The sequence below is a fragment of the Balaenoptera musculus genome, chromosome 3 (assembly GCF_009873245.2).
Source record: "Balaenoptera musculus isolate JJ_BM4_2016_0621 chromosome 3, mBalMus1.pri.v3, whole genome shotgun sequence".
In the NCBI taxonomy this organism is placed as follows: Eukaryota; Metazoa; Chordata; class Mammalia; order Artiodactyla; family Balaenopteridae; genus Balaenoptera; species Balaenoptera musculus.
This window is the reverse complement of record NC_045787.1, coordinates 57966077-57991669: the sequence shown is the minus strand read 5'-3', so window position 1 is coordinate 57991669 and position 25593 is coordinate 57966077. Positions and strand designations below refer to the sequence as shown.

At 35.9% G+C, this 25593-nt stretch overlaps 1 protein-coding gene across 1 annotated transcript in view; it reads left to right on the top strand.

Annotated features, from left to right (window-relative positions):
• The window catches only part of ANKRD31 (ankyrin repeat domain 31), a 132115-nt gene that overhangs the window by 18984 nt on the left and 87538 nt on the right, over positions 1-25593 (top strand). The window contains exons 4-10 of the mRNA XM_036849202.1: positions 1120-1160; positions 4921-4997; positions 6519-6562; positions 9291-9911; positions 12143-12414; positions 14746-14855; positions 24923-25078. Of these exons, the coding sequence (XP_036705097.1) occupies positions 1120-1160; positions 4921-4997; positions 6519-6562; positions 9291-9911; positions 12143-12414; positions 14746-14855; positions 24923-25078 (1321 nt within the window). The remainder of the gene's footprint in view (positions 1-1119; positions 1161-4920; positions 4998-6518; positions 6563-9290; positions 9912-12142; positions 12415-14745; positions 14856-24922; positions 25079-25593) is intronic.

The window sequence follows — 25593 nt, the reverse complement described above, 5'->3', positions numbered from 1 at the left end:
CAACAACAGCAAACAACTGATTAAAAAATGGGCAAAGGACATAAATCGACATTTAGTAAAGAAGATGTAGGGAATTCCCTGGTGGTCCAGTGGTTAGGACTTGGCGCTTTCTGTGCTGGGACCCAGGTTCGATCCTTGGTCGGGGAACTAAAATCCCACAAGCCACGCAGCGTGGCCAAAAAAAAAAGAGACATACAAATGGCTAATAAGCACATGAAAAGATACTCAGCATCTTTAAGCATTATGGAAATGCACATCAGAACCATGATGAGATACCATCTCACACTCATCAGGATGGCTATTACCAAAACAAAATAACAAGTATTGATGAGAATATGGAAAAATTGGAATTCTTGCTCATTACTGGTGGGAAATGTAGAATGAAATGGTACAGCTGTTATGGAAAATGGTATGGTGATTCCTCAAAAAATTAAACATATAATCACCATATGATCCAGAAATTCCACTTCTGGTTATATACCCAAAATAAGTGAAAGCAGGGGCTCGAAAATATATTTTTACACCCACACTCATAGACGCATTACTCACAATAGCCAAAAGGTGGAAGCAACCCAGTTGTCCATTAATAGATGAGTAGGTAAATCAAATGTGGTACATACATACAATGGAATATTATTTAGCCTGAGAAAGGAAAGAAATGCTGATACATGCTACAACAAGGATGAACCTTGAAGACATCATTACTAAGTGAAATAAGCCAGTCACAAAAGGACAAATATTGTATGATTACTTTTATATGAGGCACTTAGAGTAGTCAAAACAGAGACAGAAAGTAGAATCATGGTTGCCAGGGGTTGGGAGAGGAGTAAATGGGGAGTTAGTGTTTAAATAGGTATGGAGTTTCAGTTAGGGAAAATGAAAAAGTTCTGGAAATGGATGTTGGTGTTGATTGTACATCAATGGGAATGTACATAATGCCACAGAACTGTACATTTTTAAATGTCAAAACGGTAAATTTTATGTTATATATATTTTACCACAATAAAAAAAGATACTAAGAAAGAATAGCATAAGAATTACCTTAAATGTTAAATTTTTAGCTTGTTTCATTAGCTTAGTATTCCTCAGTTGGAAAAAACTACTGTTTTTTCTTTCTAGCAACCTCAAGATGAAATGGAACAAAATGAAGCTCCGTTACAGTAAGTATAATGATTTTTGGCATTATTATATTATAGATATTTTTTGTCATTTTACACATATAAAATAAGTGTTCTTTTTCTTAAGAGTTTGAGTTATTGTATATTTTTGAATAATTGTCCCTTTAGCAGCATAAATATGTTATTTTACAAACATTGTAGATAAGTTTCATTTCATGAGAAAGACTGAATCAGATTAAGTTGATTCTCTAATATTACTTAAAAAGCAAATTTATAGCATAGCATGAGGGAAGAATTTGTAGAGCTTATTGAAATTAGACTTTCAAAGAACTATTATACTTAAAGAGACCTTATCCTTTCAATTTTTTTTAAAACAATGGTTCTCAAAGTAAAGCCTGTGGACCCCCTGGGAGTCCCTGAGGCTCTTTCCAGAGGATCTGTGAGGTCAAAACTATTTTCATAATAATGCTAACACATTATTTGCCTATTTCATGGTATTGACATTTGCACTTACAGTGCTAAAGCAAATGGTGGATAAAAAGCTGGAGCCTTAGTAGGAATCAGGGCAGTGGCACCAAATAGGACTAGTGGTCACCGTATTTTTCACAGCCATGTACTAGCAGTTTAAAAAAAAAAGCCAGTTTTACTTACTGCATTTGATGAAGCAGAAAAGTTATTAGTTTTATTAAATTTCTACCCTTGAATATATATCTTTTTACACTTCTGTGTAAAGTGTGATAGTTGTCTTAAGAAGAGCGCTTGTGCACTTGTTTGAGTCATAAGATTTGTAAAAAAAAAACTAGTTTCACCTTTCTTTTTTTTTTATAAATTTATTTATTTATTTATTTTTGGCTGTGTTGGGTCTTCGTTGCTGCGTGCAGGCTTTTCTCTACTTGCAGCAAGTGGGGACCACTCTCCCCTGCGGTGAGCGAGCTTCTCATTGCGGTGGCCTCTCCCGTTGTGGAGCACGGGCTCTAGACATGCGGGCTTCAGTAGTTGTGGCACGTGGGCTCAGCAGTTGTGGCTCGCGGGCTCTAGAGCACAGGCTCAGCAGTTGTGGTGCATGGGCTTAGTTGCTCCGCGGCATGTGGGATCTTCCCGGACCAGGGCTCGAACCCGTGTCCCCTGCATTGGCAAGCGGATTCTTAACCACTGCGCCCCCAGGGAAGTCCCATCACCTTTCTTTTTAACTTGAAAGAATAACTGACAAACTGGTTATTCACAATGGAGTATATGGCAGACATTTTCTTGAACTTTCTGGTAAGATCAGTGGAAGTATTTACAAAGGTGACCTTTTTGAGATTTTTATGATGAAATAAATCAATATAGGGAAGACCTGCATAACTCAGCAAATCAGTATTTTCTGAAAGACCAATGCATAATGTCACAGCATCACCCACAGACAAGTAAAAGATCCATTCAAAGTGCAACGTAGACCAATATAAAAGTTCATTGATCTTGTTTCAATTTTCACATTTCCAGTAACCTTTAAGGAAATTATTGCTTTTAGAGTTTTGGTATGTTATCTAAAAAGAATATGCACTATTATCCAAAAAGGCTGCTAAAGTCCTCCTTCCTTTTCCAACTGCATATCTGTGTGAGGCCAGATTTTTGTAATATACTTCAAATTAAAAAATATATCGCAAAAGATTGAATGTGTTGTAGCAGTTCAGATGGCAGCTGTCTTGCATTAAGCCATACATTAAAGAGATTTTTTAAAATGTGAAACAGTGCCACTTTCTCACTAAATTTTTTTTCATTTTGAAAAATGCAGAAATGTTTCATAACAGTATATTAATATATTGGATTATTACTGTTACTTAAAAATTAATGATTATTTAGCATTTTTCTCCATTTTAGTTTCTAATATGTAAATATAAATAAATAGAAGCCACATAAACAAAAGCTCTTTGAGTTCCTAAGTTTTAAGAGCGTAAAGGAGTCCAAAGACCAAAAGTTTGAGAATCACTATTTTAAAATAATCCTTTTACTGAATGTGTCAGCAGTATAAGTTCATCTACAGAAATGGAAAAAGAGAAAAGACTAAGAAAGACTAATGCGGCATCCATGGTCTCACAGCCTGGAGAGAACCATTGTTAACATTTTGGTACATTTTATTTTAGGCTTTCTATATATTTTTGTTTTGTTCATATTTTCTACAAAATTGGGATTATTCTGCAGATACTTTTGTTTCCTGTTTTTTTTTTTTTTCTTTCTTTCTTTCTTTTTTTTTTGGCCACACCACGCAGCTTGTGGGATCTTGGTTCCCTGACCAGGGATCAAACCCATGCCCCCTGCAGTGGAAGCCCAGCCTCCTAACCACTGGACAGCCAGGGAATTCCCCCTGTTTTCAAATTTTAAGTAGTGTTTATCATAATTATTATTTCACATCATTAATATTTTTTAAAAACATGAATTTTAATGACCTCATAATATTTCATTGTATAACTTACTATACTGTAATTCATTTAATCATTTCTCTAATATTGGACATGCATGTTGTTTGCAGTCTTGCCTAATATAAATAATTATTTTTTAATAACTTAGATGAAAGTTTGCTCTATTTTCAAAACTTCTGTGATAAATTCTCTTTTATAATTAAGGAAAAAATTCTGTTGATTCAAACTACGATTTTGTTTTATTTTAAATCAGCTTGTACTCAAAGAATCATGTTTTAGGAAAAAAATGGCATTCTTTTCTATTTGCCTCATAGAAATTATTCTATACGAGCAGTTTCGTTTTCAAGATAGCTTATACTGATCACTTCTATTTTTTTAGGCAGGAGAGAATGATCAATTTATTATTCTTGCTTAGGATTCAAGTAGCTTTGCCTGGTTCATAAAAACTGTTCTTAAAACAACTGGAACAAGAGGCTTTTTTTTTTAAAGGAAGATATCTTGATTGCATTTGTATAGTAAATTAGATTGAGAAAAAAATAGTTAAATGATTGCTTTTCTTCAGTCAACTTTTTTTTAACATCTTTATTGGAGTGTAATTGCTTTACAGTGTTGTGTTAGTTTCTGCAGTATAACAAAGTGAATCAGCTATACATATACATATATCCCCATATCCCCTCCCTATTGCGTCTCCCTCCCACCCTCCTTATCCCACCCCTCTAGGTGGTCACAAAGCACGGAGCTGATCTCCCTGTGCCGTGCAGCTGCTTCCCACTAGCTATCTATTTTACATTTGGTAGTGTATATATGCCAACGCTACTTTCTTACTTCGTCCCAGCTTACATTCAACTTTTAATTATCCCAGGGTAGATGATCAAAATTGTAGATTAGGCATGACCTTTATTTTGCTCTCAACCTCTTCCCTTCAGTAGTTCCTACCTTTTTTTCCCCTGCTGTGAAATACAAGAAAGGTAAATAATGTCTGAGAATTTTCTCATGAGTGACTTTCACTTACATCTCAAGCTATAATGACAAACTTTCAGTGTATTTGAGGATTTAAGTAGTCAAGCTTCATAAATTAGGACCAATTTTTCTCTCTCACTCCACCTTTCTATTTGGTAGACAGTCATCTCCAAAGCTACTTTCAGAACTAAATGTAGTTTAGCTTGTCTACACTCCTAAAGTTCATTCCTTAATTTTTTTGGCTCTCTCCATTTTTGCAGCCATTTGAAATTTAAATGTTAACAAATTGCTAGTAATTGGAGCAAAAAAAGATGATCCTATTTGAAATTCCTTTAAATTAAAAAGAAGTTTAAATTGTATCTGAATGAGAAATAATGGGGGTTTTTCCATTTGAAAATTTATATGTATTTATTAATTAATTGATTGATTTTTTTTTTTTTTAGGATTAGAAAAAGTTGTCCAGTGTTCACTGTGTCATTTCCCCAGGCTGAACTTTCACTGAACCACCAGAGTATTCAAGGTACACTTTTATGAGTAGAGTCATATAAAGTGAATTTGTCTTTGCCTAAAAATAGAAGGCTTAGTTAGATATGGATTTATTTACAACTAGGCTGGTCTACTGTACATTGCTACCATACATTTTTACATATGAAATCAGTGTTGCTGTTGACCTTGGAATCATGCTGCTTAAAGTTGCCCATATGCAAAGAGCTCAGGTGCAGTCAATACCTACTCCTCCACATCTACTTTTTTGACTTGTAATTTGGGGGCTTAAATTTGAAAACAATGTTTGTTTTCTCTATTCATAGCATTCTTAATATGTATGTCATGTCTTTCTTGACTGGCAGTTAGGCAGGCCATTTACTTGATTTCAGCTGTATTAGAGGGTAGCTGTCTTTCACTTTGAAGTGCCTCCTATGTATGTTGTATGACAGTGTAGTAAATATTCTTAGTGGTCATTGAAACTTTGTATTATGAGAAAAGGCACAAGGACATGATACTTGAAATGGAAAAGCTAAGTTTTAAAATCTCTGTCTTCTGATCTGTTGCTACTACAACAATAGCAGTACCACTTATGCCATCACCAACTCTTGCATGCACTCCTAGTGCCTGGATTTTGGTCTGTAATATTATTTATTCATTATTTTAACAAATATTTATTGAGCCTGCTAAGTGCCAGGTGTATGGGTGCTATGGGTGTACAAATGCCAAGGAAACCAGGGATCCTAAAAGGATAGCTGATCTGTCTTGGAGCTTGAAGATATTAGGATGGATCTGAAAATCTTACCATTGTTGGAAGACAAAAATGCTTTCAAGGATGTCAGGGGGCAGTGCTAAAAGGATAAAGAGCTAGGTCAATTGTGCTCCCACTGGCCAACCTGTGACAAATTAGCTGGGGAACAAAACTAACATGATTTTGGTTCATGGAAATAAGTTTGTGAAAAAAAAAACATGAGTTCATAATGATACTCAAAAAATGTTAGTAGTGTTCAAAAGGTAGTCTCAATACAGGAAAAAAAAGCAACTATAGTAGAATGTTTAAAATTTTTTAATGACTTTAAGAAATAGAGACTTGTTGATACATGTACCTTTAAGACATCTCCTGATTCCTTTTGGCCGCTACATGAATGTTCCTTTTTATGCCTAACTCAACAGCATGAATTCATTTAAATTCTGTTACCTATAATGGAGATGATAATGACACAGAGAAAGTAGATATGATTTTTCCATGTAGTTGCAAATACTTAGGATAACTCAGCCAAAGTAGAGAGATTGGTTTTTAACTAAACTAATTCCAAACAATTATAATATTACCTGGCTTCATGTGAAATATTTTTTTAAGGAATGGAAGAATTTCATAATTTTATTGCCAACATACTTTTATATCATAAATTGGTATAATATTTATTAAATATTTGATATATCACATGAATGTTTGAGGGAGTCATTTCAAGTTATATGATTAAGAAATGCTGAGTGAGACAATATGTTTTAATGCTTTAATAAAACTGGAATGAAAACATACAATGTTATCTTCTAGGACCTGAGGCTGAAGATCCTAAAGTGTTAACACACCCAGAAAAGGTTGGTCTGTATAATAGAAATTAGCTATTCAAATCTTGGGTTTAGATTTTTTTTTAAACATTATATGGATTAAAGTATCAAGCTCATTTAAGTTTTCCCCTAGGCAGGAATATGACTAAACCATTTCAATAGATAGAATTGTGTAACAACCCATTTCAGTGTTTTTGGTTTTTTTTAAGGGGAATAATTTTCCAGTACTTTTCTCGTAAACTCTTGTAAATCTGTCTTTGGAATAAAGCAGGCTTTCACTGTTCACAGGTTTTTTTGTGAGTTGCAAAAAATTTTCCCCTGCATTCCCGCATTCAATCTGGGCTGCCACAGACAGACAGAAAGCACAAGGACACTTTTCTTACATCTGTAGTGGAGACCCATTTCAGTATTTATTCTTCCTTATCTCTGATGAAATAGAAATTTCTTGATCTGTGTTTCTTATCTAGCATTATAAGTCTTTTATTCTTTATCTAGAGGAGAAGCATATAATTTAATATCAAACTAGTTGCTGAGATGATATAGCGAAAATGCCTTCTGTTGCTTTGTCTATTACCCTTGTTCCTTTAATATTTCCTGCTGGATACTGCTTTCCCATCTTCCAGTTACTAATCAGTAACCATGTAGTGAGTGCTTGTTTTGGCTTTGCTTTCTGCTTGGTGCTATGGGAAATCAGAGGACTATAAGATTGTCTCTGCCCGTAACAGACTCCAACAATCAAGGACCTCCCCAGGCCAACCCTGTCATACACCTGTACCTTACTTCATCTCAGGTATACCTTACACATTCCCACCTCCCTGCCTTTGTTTAGGTCAGGAGCCAGAAAGCAAGGGAAAGAGCATAAAATTTGGAACCACATAGGTTGTGTTCCAAGGGCAAGTGTGTCATTTACATGTATAATATACGGAAAGTGATACTCATTTTTTAGGATTATAGTGAGGACTGAGAGCAGTGATGGCTCACGGTGTTTGGTACCTAGTTGGTGCTTAAGAAATACGTGTTTTTCCTTCTTTTACGCCTTCACAAATCATTAATTTCTGGCTTAAGTTCCTTCTCCTCTTTGGATCTGTCTCAGATGACTGTGGTGATCTTGACCAAAGTAATTGCTCCCTCTTTAACATTGCTTATTCACTATGTCAGTATTTCCCTATCACTTGCCTCCTGTGACATTAATAGATCTTCTGAGAATGAAGGATTTTTTTGAACAAAGAAGTTTAGAGAACACTGTATCCTAAAGTCTCCTCAAAGATTTATAGTGCACGTTTTGTAAAGTCTTGTAGTAAATAAACCTGTTTAACTTTGTTTAACCGAGCATTTCAGGCAATCTTGAAAACCCTTCACTGCCTCCCTTTCTTTCCCCCCAGAAAACTTATTCTTGTAACACTAGGGCTATGGTTTATGCCATTCATTTGAGTTCATGCAGTGTTTTTGACATTATTTATAGTTTACTTAATGTCTTATGTATTAATGCCTTCAATCTTAATTTAGGAATTAAGTTCCTTTAGGGCAGAGTTAAATATATATATATACTTTATTAGATCTAAGGCCTTGAATTTAGTAGATATAAGGACTTCAGATAAGAGGGAGATCTTGAACATGACTTCAAGAATGGATAGGATCCAGTTCTTCAATTCCTTCTGAATTTCTTGTATCTTTCTGAGCAAATTATAGTTTGCATTGCTAATAAATAAATATATCTTATTAAACTCTGGATGCTATGTACAGAGAATATAAATGGTGGCAGGTAGAAAAGGAAGAGAGGGAGAATAAAATGTTTTTCACTTCCCTTATTCAAATCAAATCATAGTATTAGAGGGCTTACAAGTTACAGTGCATTCTGGCAGAGTGATGTGTCAGTGAAGGTGGATTTGATTTTTAGAAACAGGCAAAAGTCACTGAAACCCATTCTGTTATTTAAGGTCAAGCAAATTAACAGTTTTAAATGTTGAAAAAAAATTAGTGCCGTTAAGTTATTGAGACTGATTTTCTTGAATGGCTTATAAACAATATTGAAAGTGCTTTCAAAAGAGGAAGTCTAATAATATTTTGATTATTGGAAATATTGAGAGAACAGGTATGACCTATTAAGGTGATGTCTTTGAAAATAATAGTCATTTTGTGTTTTGTAGTTTTGTGTTTTTTGTTTAAAACAACCACAAGTCAGAACCATTGATTTATAGCCAGAGCTTGTAATATTTACATAGAACTGTTTTCATTTCTCCTTTTCTCCTCCCTGACCACCTGTCCTTTGGCCTTTTTACATCACATTTACATATGCATACAGAGGTGGGGAATAAAAGGAAGGTGAAACTATACCAATTTTGTTCCTGGTTAATTAATAAAATTCAATAGGGATTTTTAACAAGGGAGAATTTTTCAACTATTAACTGCAGTGAAGTTTTTAGATTATCTGTTAATTTAACTATCCATGTTATCTCTGCCTCTTCCCTTAGCCCAGATAATTTAAACTTAGCTGAATAGATAATTTGCCATCTGTAATTATGGCCCGGCCAATTTTACCCTTGGTCTACTATTAAATGTTTAACCATGTGTTCACAGTCATTAGTAATTTGGTATAGGAAAGTAATAAAGAGTATTTTTATTTATGGAAGGGAGGAAAGTTGATAAAGCTTTTTGGTGGTAACTTAGCAACATGATGAACTAGAAAACTATAACATTTTCATTTTAAACACTTTTTAGTATATGTAATAATGATGTAAATTCTATTTGGAATATACAGGAACTAAGTAGAGACAGAGACTCTCCTGAAATAAGCCTTCTCTCAAGTACCACTATTAAAGAATTTGATACATTTGCTATAAAGGAGAACTCGTTAATAGAGCCAGAGAAAGAGCCTAGCAAGGAAGTCACATTGACCATGACTTCTGAAGAAACCAAAGATGAAGAAAGCTCTCTTGAAACTTTTGTGTCTGCCTTAGAAAAGTTACTGACATCACCAGAAATCACCCAGGAGGAAAGAACGATTAGAATAATGAGTGATTTTGAACGTGGAGAGTTGATGAACCCATTGAACAATTCTTCGAGTTCCATATCAATACCTTTGACATGTCACAAAGATTTACTAGAAAGCTCAAAGGATGATGCATTGCCAGCTGAGTCGTTAGCAGCCTTAAACACGTTGTCAGAAGCCAAGGTGGAACCCATCTGTCACAGAAAAGAGGGAGATATCAGTCTCAGTGCTGGAAATGAATGTTTAGGAGTGGAGCCCAATATGTCTCAGACTGATGAAGATTGTACACAAATAGCAGAGGTGAATTTTGAGACTCTTTGTTCTACTCAACAATTTGAACAAGATTCCAAGTTAGGTGAGCTACAGGACAAGCATCTTTCAGTGCAGCAAGTAAGTGCAAGTATGAGTCTATGATTTTGCCTTTTATAGTGACCTTTAACAAGTCTTCATTGCCCATATACCTTATTTTAAATTCAAACCTTCTACCCAAATACCAACACTCAGAAGATACTTTTTGACTTTGAAGCATATAGTTACCTTTTTCGAGGTTCCCGGGGTAGAGTTTTCAAGGGGTTAAAAGTTAAAATAGATAAGTTTCTCCTCTGAAAACCTGAGAAGATATATCATCATTACATTGCTTATATAGAAGAAGGAAAAAATTTGTTACCAGAATTTTCCCGGTTAGCTCAGAAAATCACTATGTCTGCCTGGGTGCAGAGTAGAGATAAGATACCCCACATCAGTTTCTAGTTGGAAGTAAAATATATGCAATTGGACTGCCAGGAGAGGGAGAAAATTATGCCTGGCTTCAGTACAACTTTGCATACTGTGTCTGAGGATACTGTCAGGTGACACAGTTCTTGGGTTTAGAATTCCTGGACTATTATGCTTGGAGACCCTGGAGTGGCCTATCACTTGCCAAGTCCCTTTTTCATGTTGACAGTTTTTTTCTTTTTAAAAATAATCTTTATTTTTCCCTGATTATAATAGTAACACATCCTCATTATAATAAAAAAAAAAGTCAAACATTACAGTAAGAGGAAGTCTCCCACAATTCCACTTTCCAGAGATAATCATTGTTAACAGTTTGCTGTATGTCTCCATTTTTTTCTATGCATATTCTATGTAAGTTTATTTTATATAAATGGGATTATATTATACATAATACTTTGCAACTTGTTTTAAAAATTTAATAATACATCGTGGTTGTCTTTCTGTGTCAACAAATGTAGCACTACTTAGATCTTTCTACTTGTTGAATGATATTCCACTCTATGGGTGTGTTTGTGTGTGTGTGTGTGTATAATAATATAATTTATTTAACCAATTCACTAATGATGGTCATTTGGATTTTTTTTTCTTTTCTTTTCTATTCTCCTTCCGGCTATTACCAAAATGCTCCTGTGAACATTTCTTGGAAGATTTAAATAACATGATACTAAGCTCAGGTTATAACATACACACCTGGAATAATACTGCATGCAATTCTGGTCAAAAAATTTCAAAACAGACATAATGATATGTTTAAAAATCCAGAAAAAGAGAAGCTAATCATGGGGATAGGGCATGAAGATTAAGTTAAACATTCCAGGATTCTAATCTAAAAAGAGGTAATATGAGTAAAGTGTAGGAAATTATGACTGGTATTGATAGAGTGAGCATGAACTTAGGAGGTCTTCAAAAAAAAAGTCTACTTATAAGTAGAAAAGAGATTGATTTAGAACAAATCAAATTAAATACTCTTTTACTTAGCTATAATAAAAATATGAAACTTGTGGGACTTCCCTGGTGGTCCAGTTGTTAAGACTCTGCGCTCCCAATGCAGGGGGCCCGGGTTCGATCCCTGGTCAGGGAACTAGATCCCGCATGCCACAACTAAAGATCCCGTATGCCGCAACGAAGATCCCACATGTGGCAACAAAGACCCCGTGTGCTGCAACTAAGACCCAGTGCAGCCAAATAAATAAATAAATAAATAAATATTTTTTTAAAAATATGAAACTTGTTACCTTGAGAAGCTTTGCAAGCTGGATATATAAATAAGCTCAAGAAAGGTTTACGTGATATGTATAAAAATGTGTATCCCCACGAAAGTTAAATCTATAATGGATTATTAAGGGGAACTTAGAGCCATTCATGATATACTGCTAACCTTTTAAAATCAATGTAATGGAAGTTATATAGTATCTCGTCCCACAAATATCACTTACTGTTGCTATCAAATAACAAAATACTAGGCTGAATAGAACACTGATCTGGCCTGGCGTGACAGTACTACTGTTTTTATGTGTCTCGTCATTTCGTGCTACCCATTTCCCGTGAAATTAAAGCACCCAGAGTGGCCTTAGGTTTAGCCTTGAGTTTTAAGGATGAATATTGATAAAAATAATATTTACTTATGCTTTTCTTGTCTTAGGCTTTTAAATCTGCATTGTCATTTGTTTAATTAATTATGATAAAATTTTCATTATGTTCACATATGTCTATGGGTTTTTGTATTTGCATCTTATAAGGTATTTTTGTGTAATCAAAGGACAAGATAAAGCTTAATTTATTCTAATTTTATTTTATTTTTTTGCATTGTTGTAATTATTTGTGTATGTATTTACATCTTATTACAGAGTCTAGAAGACCCAAATCCATTTGGATTGCAAACTTTGGTTCATCAAAATGTCACCTCTTGTGATCCACTAAATAATAAGGGAAATTCAAATCCGGTGGAAAATAGCTCTGACCAGGACACTCCATGTGTGTTAAGGAGATCGTCCAGACTGAAAGTAGGCAGAGATGCAAAGCCCACAGATGACATGTATAAGATGCCAGAAAAGATTTTACCCAAAATACTTGGCTGTGAGGATCAAACAAATAATAACTCTTCAACTGAGAATTTCAGGTATACTACCAACCTAATAGATAATTCTGTGTTTGGGACATTAGAGTCAGTTTACCTCTAAAGAACTTTATTTTTCAGTGTTGTTATTTTATTTATTTTGCAATTTAAAAGACCCCCAGAAAACTCTTTTACTTTCTTTTTTTAAGACAATGTAGTGGGAAATTGTTGTATTTTAGCTTAATGCTAATTTTCTTTCTTTAACATCTCTCACCACACTTAGTTACAAATTTTTTTTCTTGTGATGAGAACTTTTAAGGTCTACTCTCTAAGCAACTTCTCAAATATACAATACAGTATTATTAACTATAGTCACCATGCTGTACATTACATCCCCTGGACTTATTTATCTTATAACTGGAAGTTTGTACCTTTTGACCACCTTCACCCATTTCACCCACCCACACTGTCTCCTACCTCCAGAACCAGTCTGTTCTCTGTATCTATTAGTTTAGGGTTTTTTTTTTTTTGTTTCAGATTCCACATGTAAGTGAGATCATATGGTATTTGTCTTTCTCTGACTTATTTCACTTAGCATAATGCTCTCAAGGCCCATTCATGTTCTAGCAAATGGCAGGATTTTTTCTTTTCTATGGCTGAATACCATTCCATTGTGTGTGTGTGTGTGTGTGTATCACATTTTCTTTATTTATTCATCCATCGATGGATATTTAGGTTGCTTGCATGTCTTGACTACTGTAAGTAAAGCCACAGTAAAAATGGGACTGCAGGGGCTTCCCTGGTGGCGCAGTGGTTGAGAATCTGCCTGCCAATGCAGGGGACACGGGTTCGAGCCCTGGTCTGGGAAGATCCCACATGCCGCGGAGCAACTAAGCCTGTGAGCCACAATTACTGAGCCTGTGCGTCTGGAGCCTGTGCTCCACAACAAGAGAGGCTGCAATAATGAGAGGCCCGCACACCGCGATGAAGAGTGGCCCCCACTTGCTGCAACTAGAGAAAGCCCTCGCACAGAAACGAAGACCCAACACAGCCATAAATAAATTAATTAATTTAAAAAAAAATGGGACTGCAGATATTATTTTGAGATAGTGATTTTATTTCCTTTGGATAAATACCCAGGAGTGGAATTGCTGGATCATATGGTAGTTCTATTTTTAATTTTTGAGGAATCTCCATACTGTTTTCCATCATGGTTGCACCAATTTACATTCCCACCAACAGTGCAAGAGGGTTCCCTTTTCTCCACACCCTCTCCAACATTTATTATTTGTAGACTTTTTGATGATGGCCATTCTGACTGGTGTGGGGTGATATCTCATTGTGGTTTTGATTTACATTTCCCTGATGATCAGTGATACTAAGCACCTTTTCATGTACCTGCTGGCCATTTGGATGCCTTCTTTGGAAATGTCTTTTTAGTTCCTCTCACATTTTTTAATCGGATTGCTTTTCTTTTTGCTGTTGAGTTGTATGGGTTCTTTATATGTTTTGGATATTAATCCCTTTTCAAGTATATGATTTGCAAATATTTTCTCCCATTTGGTAGGTTGTCTTTTCATTTTGTTGATAGTTTCACTTGCTGTACAGAAACTTTTTAGGTTGATGTAGTCTCACTTCTTTATTTTTGCTTTTGGTGTCAAATCCAAAAAATCATTGCCAAGACTGATGTCAAGGTGCTTACTTATGTTTTTTCCTAGGAGTTCTATGGTTTCAAGTCTTACTTTCAAGTCTTCAATCCATTTTGAGTTGATTTTTGTATATGGTGTAAGATTGTGATCCAGCTTTATTCTTTTGCATTTGGCTGTCCAGTTTTCCCAACACCATTTATTGAAGAGACTGTCCTTTCCCCATTGTATATTCTTGGCTCCTTTGTCATAGATTAATTGACCATATATGGGTAGGTTTATTTTGGGGCTCTCAGAATAGAGAGAACCAAAATAAACCTACCCATATATGCTTTTATGCCAGTATTTTACAGTTTTTGATCAGTGCCATACCACAGGGCAAGTTCTTTTTTTTTTGCCTGCCTCTTTTTTCCTAGAAGTTGTGAATAGAGTGGATAGTGGCATGCCAGCGTGGGGAGTGAGGGACAGGAGCCTCAGAATACTCACTTATAGGTGACTATCCCTAAAGGAGAGAAACCCATAGGTGGCACAAAGACAAAGAAACCATAATGACTGGCACGTCTGTCACAGAATTATCTGCAGTTTACTCAGGAGCCATGTCCATATTTAAAACTGCCATCCTGCTTGACAACAGCTCAGTAAAATATCTTTGAGTTTTAAAAAAATTTAGTCAAAAATTCGGTATGATTCTCTTTGAACGGTTGTGGAGAACATGATAATAATTTTAAAAGCACATTTATTTTTCAAGAATGCAGACTCCTGCTTTAAGGATTGAAGGTAAAGGGAAGACTGTGCGTTCATCCAGACTCAAGAGTGGGAAACAGCTCAGGAAAAACAGAAAACTTGCAGGGAAAAATGGTGAGGCCTATTTTATTTCTTTATTTCTTTAATAAGTAACTTACAAAAATATAGACTCCTGGTACTAAAAAAGGATTTAGAGATTATATGTCTCAACTTTCTCATTCTGCTGATGAGGAAGTTCAGAGAGGTTAAGGATTTCCCCCAGCACTGCACAGCTCATTAGTAGTATAACTAGGATCCTGAACTTCTGCCTCATAGGCTGGTATATTTCCTGTACTTGTACTTTTAAGAGAATAGTTTCAGAACCCTTTTCAAATTTAGATATCTGACCTATTTGTGGTGTGACTAACCTAGCATAGGCTTTGGGAAATTATAACCAGAAGAATAAATAGAGGAAATTATTATATATTTAGATGTTATTTCTTTGTTCCTATATATAAAACCCCAAAGAATGAACTAAAAAACTATCAGAAATAATAAGAACCTAGGAGTACTGGTTACAAAATAATAGATGGCGGGACAGTTGGCAGAATTGAAGTATGGACTGTAGATTAAAGAATAATATTGTATCAATGTTAAATTTTCTTAATCTAATAATTTGGTTATGTAAGATAGTGTCCTTGCTTTTAGAGAATATGCTCTTAAGTATTAGTAAGTAAAGAGGCATGGTGTATGCAAGTTATTCATTATCTGTATATGTGTCTGTGTGCATGTGTATGTATATATAAAGAGGGAGATAGAATGATTTAAGTGGCGGCAAAATGTTAACAATGGGGGAATCCTTTGTTTTATTTTTACAACTTTTTTATAAATCAGAAATTATTTCCAGCTAAAAAGTTTAAAAAATTCAATAAACCAAAAGAAGACAAAAGTATATACCTTTCATATACATAAGTATTACCCAGTTACAAAATATAAGAGAAGATCCCATTTATAATAGTTACAAAAGAGAAAATACCTGCTTATATACCTAATAAGAAATTGCCATACCTGTAAGAAGAAAGTGTAAAAATTATGCTGAGGGACGTAAAAAAGACTTGAATAAATGGAAAGAAGAGCCTTATTCTTGACCATAAAGATTCAGTATTGTAAGAAACTTACGTCTCCCTAAATTATTCTGTAAATGCATGAGAGCTCAATCAAAAACAGATTTTTGTGTATTTGTTAATGGTTTTGTTTTATAGGGCTGGAGGTTAGCTATGAGAATGATACAAAATTTCAGCTGGAAAAGTAAATATAAAAGACTAACCAAGAAAATTCTGAAAAATAAAACAAAGGGAGAGTAGAGAGGCAGGAACCTGCTCTACATAATGTGAAAGCAATTAGAAAACAATAGAAGTTAAAATAAGTTGGTACTGGCACAGGAATAGACAGATAAGTCAGTGAAACAGAATAAAGGGTTTAGATGTAGAAGCCAGATACAATGGAAATATGGGGGTAGGTCTGTGATAAATATGGCATCTCAAATTGATGGCAGAAAGAAGGACTAAATAATAAATAGTGAAAAACACAAACAGTTGGATCCCTATAACATTCCTTATACCAAATTTAATTCCAGTCTGGCCAGAGTTAAAGGGAAAAAAAAAGTTCTAGGAGAAAAGACAAGTGAATCTTTTTATAATCTTGGAAAAACCCTTTGTAAAGAACAATTCAAAACCAGAAGCCAGGAGGGAAAAGAATGATAAAATTGACTATATATATATTTTTAAAAGTTGTATGGAAAGATATCCTAAAGAAAACCAATCATCAAACACAGAAGAAATATTAATAACACATGACAAGGGGTTAATTATACTAGTATGCAAAGAGCTCTTACAAAACAGTAAGGATAAAGAAAAATAAGAGTTCACAGAAAAAAAAAATGTAAACACCTGAAAAGATTAACATCTCACTCATACTTAAAGAAATGCAAATTAAGAAGTACAGTTTTCACCTAAGAGAATGCCAATAAACATTTGAGAATTCCCAGTGGCAAGAATGTGGAAAAAGTAAACAATCTCATATGTTTTGGGTAGAAGTTTTTTCAGTCTTTTTATAGGGCAGTTTATTTACATTCATCAGAATTTTAAATCACAATTCTTTTGAATCAGCAATTCTACTTAAAGGGATTTATTCTATGGCTGTATTTTCTTAAATATATAAATATATTTTATACAGATGTTCATTACAGCATTGTTTATTATAACATAATGACTAGAAACAATCTAAATTAAGTGAATAGTTAACAAATTATAATGTAACCAATGAAATAATATTCAGTCATTTAAGAAGTCAGAAGAATATGTATGTGTTGATAAGGAAAAAAAGGCCATGGTTTTTTTTTTTCATGTCATAAGGATGATATCAAATTTCTTGTTGGAAACAATGCAAGCAAGAAGACAGTGGCGCAGCAGCTTTAAAGTACTAAAAGAAATTCTATAGAATTCTATAACTAGAACCTAGAATTCTATACCTAGCAAAATATCTTTCAAAAATGAAGGTGAGGGGAGAGGAACCAAGATGGCAGAGTAGAAGGACGTGCTGTCATTCCCTCTTGTGAGAACACCAGAATCACAACTAGCTGCTGGACAGTTATCAACAGGAAGACACTGGAACTCACCAAAAAAGATACCCCATAAGGCTTCCCTGGTGGCGCAGTGGTTGAGAATCTGCCTGCCAATGCAGGGGACACGGGTTCGAGCCCTGGTCTGGGAAGATCCCACATGCCGCGGAGCAACTGGTCCCGTGAGCCACAACTACTGAGCCTGCGCATCTGGAGCCTGTGCTCCGCAACAAGAGAGGCCGCGATAGTGAGAGGCCCACGCACCGCGATGAAGAGTGGCCCCCACTCGCCGCAACTAGAGAAAGCCCTCACACAAAAACGAAGACCCAACACAGCAAAAATAAATAAATAAATTTATTTAAAAAAAAAAAAAAAAGATACCCCACATCCAAAGACAAAGGAGAAGCCACAATGAGGTGGTAGGAGGGGCGCAATCAGAGTAAAATCGAATCCCATAACTGGTGGGTGGGTGACTCACAGACTGGAGAACACTTATACCACAGAAGTCCACCCACTGGAGTGAAGGTTCTGAGCCCCATGTCAGGCTTCCCAACCTGGGGGGTCCGGCAATGGGAGGAGGAATTCCTAGAGAATCAGACTTTGAAGCCTAGTGAGATTTAATTGCAGGACTTCGACAGGACTGGGGGAAACAGAGACTCCACTCTTGGAGGATACACACAAAGTAGTGTGCGCATTGGGACCCAGGGGAAGAAGCAGTGACCCCAGGGGAGACTGAACCAGACCTACCTGCTGGTGTTGGGGGGTCTCCTGCAGAGGTGAGGGGTGGCTGTGTCTCACCATGAGGACAAGGACACTGGCAGCAGAAGTTATGGGAAGTACTCCTTGGCGTGAGCCCTCCCAGAGTCTGTCATTAGCCCCACCAAAGAGCCCAGGTAAGCTCCAGTGTTGGGTTGCCTCAGGCCAAACAACCAACAGGGAGGGAACCCAGCCCCACCCATCAACAGTCAAACGAATTAAAGTTTTACTGAGCTCTGCCCACCAGAGCAACAGTCAGCTCTACCCACCACCAGTCCCTCCCATCAGGAAACTTACACAAGCCTCTTAGATAGCCTCATCCACCAGAGGGCAGACAGCAGAAGCAAGAAGAACTACAATCCTGCAGGCTGTGGAACAAAAACCACATTCACAGAAAGATAGACAAGACGAAAAGGCAGAGGGCTATGTACCAGATGAAGGAACAAGATAAAACTCCAGAAAAACAACTCAATGAAATAGAGATAGGCAACCTTCCAGAAAAATAATTCAGAATAATGATAGTGAAGATGAGCCAGGACCTCGGAAAAAGAATGGAGGCAAAGATGGAGAAGATGCAAGAAATGTTTAACAAAGACCTAGAAGAATTAAAGAACAAACAAACAGAGATGACCAATACAATAACTGAAATGAAAACTACACTAGAAGGAATCAATAGCAGAATAACTGAGGCAGAAGAATGGATAAGTGACCTGGAAGACAGAATTGTGGAATTCTCTGCTGCAAAACAGAATAAAGAAAAAGGAATGAAAAGAAATGAAGACAGCCTAAGAGACCTCTGGGACAACATTAAACGCAACAACATTCGCATTATAGGAGTCCCAGAAGAAGAGAGAGAGAAAGGACCCGAGAAAATATTTGAAGAGATTATAGTCAAAAACTTCCCTAACATGGGAAAGGAAATAGCCACCTGAGTCCAGGAAACGCAGCGAGTCCCAGACAGGATAAACCCAAGGAGAAACATGCTGAGACACATAGTAATCAAATTGGCAAAAATTAAAGACAAAGAAAAATTATTGAAAGCAGCAAGGGAAAAATGACAAATAACATACAAGGGAACTCCCATAAGGTTAACAGCTGATTTCTCAGCAGAAACTCTACAAGCCAGAAGGGAGTGTCATGATATACTTAAAGTGATGAAAGGGAAGAACCTACAACCAAGATTACTCTACCCGGCAAGGATCTCATTCAGATTCGATGGAGAAATCAAAAGCTTTACAGGCAAGCAAAACCTAAGAGAATTCAGCACCACGAAACCAGCTCTACAGCAAATGCTAAAGGAACTTCTCTAAGTGGGAAACACAAGAGAAGAAAAGGACCTACAAAAACAAACCCAAAACAATTAAGACAATGGTCATAGGAACATACGTATCAATAATTACCTTAAACGTGAATGGATTAAATGCTCCAACCAAAAGACACAGGCTTGCTGAATGGATACAAAAACAAGACCCATATATATGCTGTCTACAAGAGACCCACTTCAGACCTAGGGGCACATACAGACTGAAAATGAGGGGATGGAAAAAGATATTCCATGCAAATGGAAATCAAAAGAAAGCTGGAGTAGCAATACTCATATCAGATAAAATAGACTTTAAAATAAAGAATGTTACAAGAGACAAGGAAGGACACTACATAATGATCAAGGGATCAATCCAAGAAGAAGATATAACAATTATAAATATATATGCACCCGACATAGGAGCACCCCAATACATAAGGCAACTGCCAACAGCTCTAAAAGAGGAAATCAACAGTAACACAATAATAGTGGGAAACTTTAACACCTCACTTACACCAATGGACAGATCATCCAAAATGAAAATGAATAAGGAAACAGAAGCTTTAAATGACACCATAGACCAGACAGATTTAATTGATATTTATAGGACATTCCATCCAAAAACAGCAGATTACACTTTCTTCTCAAGTGCGCACGGAACATTCTCCAGGATAGATCACATCTTGGGTCACAAATCAAGCCTCAGTAAATTTAAGAAAATTGAAATCATATCAAGCATCTTTTCTGACCACAACGCTATGAAATTAGAAATGAATTACAGGGAAAAAAATGTAAAAAACACAAACACATGGAAGCTAAACAGTACGTTACTAAATAACCAAGAGATCACTGACGAAATCAGAGAGGAAATCAAAAAATACCTAGAGACAAATGACAATGAAAACACGACGATCCAAAACCTATGGGATGCAGCAAAAGCAGTTCTAAGAGGGAAGTTTATAGCTATACAAGCCTACATCAAGAAACAAGAAAAATCTCAGATAAACAATCTAACCTTACACCTAAAGGAACTAGAGAAAGAAGAGCAAACAAAACCCAAAGTTAGCAGAAGGAAAGAAACCATGAAGATCAGAGCAGAAATAAATGAAATAGAAACAAAGAAAACAATAGCAAAGTTCAATAAAACTAAAAGCTGGTTCTTTGAGAAGATAAACAAAATTGATAAACCATTAGCCAGACTCATCAAGAAAAAGAGAGAGAGGGCTCAAATCAGTAAAATTAGAAATGAAAAATGAGAAGTTACAGTAGACACCGCAGAAATACAAAGCATCCTAAGAGACTACTACAAGCAACTCTATGCCAATAAAATGGACAACCTGGAAGAAATGGACAAATTCTTAGAAAGGTATAACCTTCCAAGACTGAACCAGGAAGATATAGAAAATATGAACAGACCAATCACAAGTAATGAAATTGAAACTGTGATTAAAAATCTTCCAACAAACAAAAGTCCAGGACCAGATGGCTTCACAGGTGAATTCTATCAAACATTTAGAGAAGAGCTAACACCTATCCTTCTCAAACTCTTTCCAAAAATTGCAGAGGAAGGAACACTCCCAAACTCATTCTATGAGGCCACCATCACCCTGATACCAAAACCAGACAAAGATACTACAAAAAAAGAAAATTACAGAGCAGTATCACTGATGAATAGAGATGCAAAAATCCTCAACAAAATACCAGCAAACAGAATCCAACAACACATTAAAAGGATCATACACCACGATCAAGTGGGGTTTATCCCAGGGATGCAAGGATTCTTCAATATATGCAAATCAATCAATGTGATACACCATATTAACAAATTGAAGAATAAAAAGCATATGATCATCTCAATAGATGCAGAAAAAGCTTTTGACAAAAATCAACACCCATTTAGGACAAAAACTCTCCAGAAAGTGGGCATAGAGGGAACCTACCTCAACATAATAAAGGCCATGTACGACAAACCCACAGCAAACATCATTCTCAATGGTGAAAAACTGGAAGCATTTCCTCTAAGATCAGGGAGAAGACAAGGATGTCCACTCTCACCACTGTTATTCAACATAGTTTTGGAAGTCCTAGCTATGGCAGTCAGAGAAGAAAAAGAAATAAAAGGAATACAAATTGGAAAAGAAGAAGTAAAACTGTCACTGTTTGCAGATGACAAGATACACAGAGAATCCTAAAGATGCCACCAGAAAACTACTAGAGCTAATCAATGAATTTGGTAAAGTTGCAGGATACAAAATTAATGCACAGAAATCTCTTGCATTCCTGTACACTAATGATGAAAATTCTGAAAGAGAAATTAAGGAAACAATCCCATTTACCATTGCAACAAAAAGAATAAAATACCTAGGAATAAACCTACCTAGGGAGACAAAAGACTGTGCAGAAAACTATAAGACACTGATGAAAGAAATTAAAGATGATACCAACAGATAGAGAGATATACCATGTTCTTGGATTGGAAGAATCAATATTGTGAAAATGACTATACTACCCAAAGCAATCTACAGATTCAATTCAATCCCTATCAAATTACCAATGGCATTTTTTACGGAACTAGAACAAAAAATATACATTACATTTCATTTGAAAATCAATCACTGTAATTTGTTATATTAATAAGCTAAAAAAGAAAAACCATATGATCATCATAGTAGATGATGCAGAGAAAGATTTTGACAATACCTAACATCCATTACTGATGAAAACTCTCAGCAAACTCAGAATAGAGGGGAACTTGGTTAATCTGACAAAGAGCATCTACAAAAAAAATACACAGTTGTCATACTTCATGGTGAAAGACTGAATGCTTTCCCCCTAAGATCAGAAATAAGACAGGGATGTCTGTTCCCACCACTTCTGTTGATCATTGTACTGGAGGTCCTAGCCAGGACAGTCAGGAAGAAAAACAAATAAAAGGCATCCATGTTGGAAAAGAAGAAGTAAAACAGTTTTTAGTCACAAGTGACATAATCGTCTATATAGAAAACCTGATGGAATCTACAGTAAAAGCAACTGTAAGTGAGTTTAGCAAAGTTGCACGATACAAGATCAATATACAAATATTAATTATATTTCTGTATTCTAGCAACAAACAATTAGAAAGTGAAATTTATGCCGCAGTTTCAAAAAATGTGAAAAACGGATAAAATTTAGCAAAAGGTGTAAAAGACAGGTACACTGAAACCTACAAAATATTAAACAGAGAAAACACAGAAAATTTGATGGAGAGAAATGGAGAGAGATTGAGTCAGAAGACAGTATTATTAAGATGTTATTTCTACTCAGGTATATTTATGGATTCTACACAATCTCAATCAAAATTCTTGTAGGATTTTCTTGTAGAAATTCCAAAGCTGGTTCTAAAATTCATATGGAATGCAAAGGATCTAGAATAGTAAGACAGTTCTGATAAAGAACAAAGTTAAAGGGCTAACACTACCTGATTTCAAGAATTATTATATGGCGTAATCAAAACAGCATGATATTGGCATCAAGATAGGGAAATAGGTCCATGGAAGGAGAAGGGAGTTCAGAAATAAACCCTGAGTTTTGACAAAGGCACAAGGCCTTTGTAGTGGAGAACAATTGGGTATCCATATGCAGCAGAATGTTATTCAGTGTCATTTTGTGTATTTTAAGAGTGTTGATTTTTGTTTTGGCCAACAAGTTACTTGAAGATAAGTTTGATCCTTTCAACACTTTTTAAAAAACCTTGTTAGGCAGGTCTAGTGTAGGCCTTACTCTAGTATTAGTTTAGCTCTGCTACTATGACATGACCCATTAAAGGTCTCTCTGAATGTTCCAGTAGTTCAGCAAGGTCTCTCTCCTCAGCCTGGCAGGAATGTGAATGTCTCCCAGCCTGTGTGATCTCTGATGGTTGTTACTTTATAGTTCCTGGGTAATTGTTCTTGCCCAGCCTCATGAAGATTCGCCCCACGCATAAGCAGTTCAGTATTCAGATAACGACTCAAGGAGCCCTTCTTATAGATTTCTGGTGCCTTTTCTCTACGCTCTCATCTCTGGTGCCCTGCCCTGTAAATTCTGTTCACCCCAGCCTCCCCAGACTCTGACCTCTGGCTCCGTAGCTCAGCAGAATCACCTTGCTATGCTTGTGCTATACTGTGAAAAGCCTCCAGACAAGAAGCTAGAGTGAGTGACCTTAGGGCTCACTTCATTGTTTGTCTTCACTCAGGGGAGTCAAATAGGTCTGAACTACCTGTTTTCCAACGTCTGAATAAAGGGTCTTTTTCCCCTATATATTTTGTTTAATATTCTAGTTGTTTACAATGGGAGGGCAAGTCACAGCAGTTATTTAGTCATGATTGGAAGTGAATGTCTTTCACAACTTAGTTTTCATTGAAAATTTTTGTATTCTTAATTTGTTATTTTGAATAAATTGCATATTTATAATAGCAGGTCCAACTGGAAAAGACAGATCTGGGAGTAAAGACTATTGATTTTTGCATATAGTGTATCTAGTGGGAGCAGAATGCTTTGTAGTCTGGGGTGGGGGAAGGCAGGCTCAGGTGTTCAGCAGTTGGTTTGTTTTACAGTGGAACTGAATGGAGGGAATCAAATAAAAACAAAGCAGTTAAATTGTGGTCCATTAAGAAATCTGTTGCAGTACTCAATTACCTTTCTGAGGTTTTAGGATGGGGCAGGTTATTTAGATGAAACTGGAAAAGCTATCACCAAAGTTATTCTGAGGGAATTCCCTGGCGGTCCAGTGGTTAGGACTCTGCGCTCTCACTGCCAAGGGCCGGGGTTCAATCCCACAAGCTGGGTGGTGCGCCAAAGGAAAAAAAAGCTATTCTGAAATTCAGGAAAACCAAATGAGTATTATCTGTAAAAATTGACAGGATTTGTATTATCTAGATGAGGAGTTTAGGAGGCACAGGGGAGAAATGATACTTGGTATATATAACCTGGAAAGCTATTTTAATTGTGTATTTCCCAGTTTAGGAAATCAAAACTATTATACTGCTCAAGACCAAGCTTTATTTAATTTCATGACAATTATTTTTAGTAAAGAAAGAAAATTTAGCATTCTCTTTTCTGGTCTTGCTGGGGTTAATTTTTGTATCTTCCTCATATACTTCTGAGATTTTCTCCTCATGGTTTTATAAGACATTTTGGTATTATAATATTTTGTTAGGTTTAATAACATCTAATTCTGGATTTAAATAATCCCTTTCACCAGAACTTTTAAGAAAATAATCCATTAGTCTTCTTATATATGCACCTTTCCTGGAGTTTCAATCAATATAAACTGCTTACATGATTTATAATTTACTCAAATATTTCAAACTAATGACATTTGTCTTTTTCACCTTTTTGCATGTAGATACCATTATAGTTGGGTTAATGGATGAAATACTCCTCCATAATGTAATATACTCTATTCCAGAATGTTGACTGGATTCATTCTATTACTTATATTCCTCTTGATTTTCAAATAAGGATTATTAATTTTTTTGTTTTCTTTTGTTCATGCCCTCATTTCAGAAAAAATGAAGATGAATAAAGTATCTCGTGGTAACATTAACCGGAGAAACATCTTTGGAGAGAACTTACTGTATAAAGCTGCTCTGCACAATGACGCTAATCTTGTTCATCATTATATGAAGAAAGGTGGAAATGTTAATCAACCAAGTTATGCTGGTAGGTTGTGGTTACCACTTACAGTTATCTTAAAAGTGGTTTGTAGTTTCAGCTGAGTCACTACTATGAAAGTATAGCAAAGTAGGCCTAAGGCAAGTCTCAAACAGAAAGCTTCCAGGTAATTTTTCTGCTTAGGCAGTGCTTCACCATCATCTCCCAGGGAAGTGGTAAGATAGCGGGGAGAGGCAGGAGAAGAACATTACATTTCACCTTCAAAGATTATGCCTGCTTTCAAAGGTTATGCCTTCAAAGGCTCACTGCACCAGGTGGGCCATGTGCAGTGGCATTACACAGAAGGATGGGGTTCCTGGGGCTGGCTTGCTGGCTTTGTGTGGGCATTTTTACTATGAGACTCAGCTTTTAATGGACGAGAAATGAGGTTCAAAGCTGAAAGAAGCTGATGGTACACTGAGCTTCAGGGAAAATTGATGATAAAATGGTAGATGTACAGCAAGGACAATTGCCAGGGAAATGGAGAGAACAGACTATGAGGTAGAGAGGGTGGGGCAGGAAGC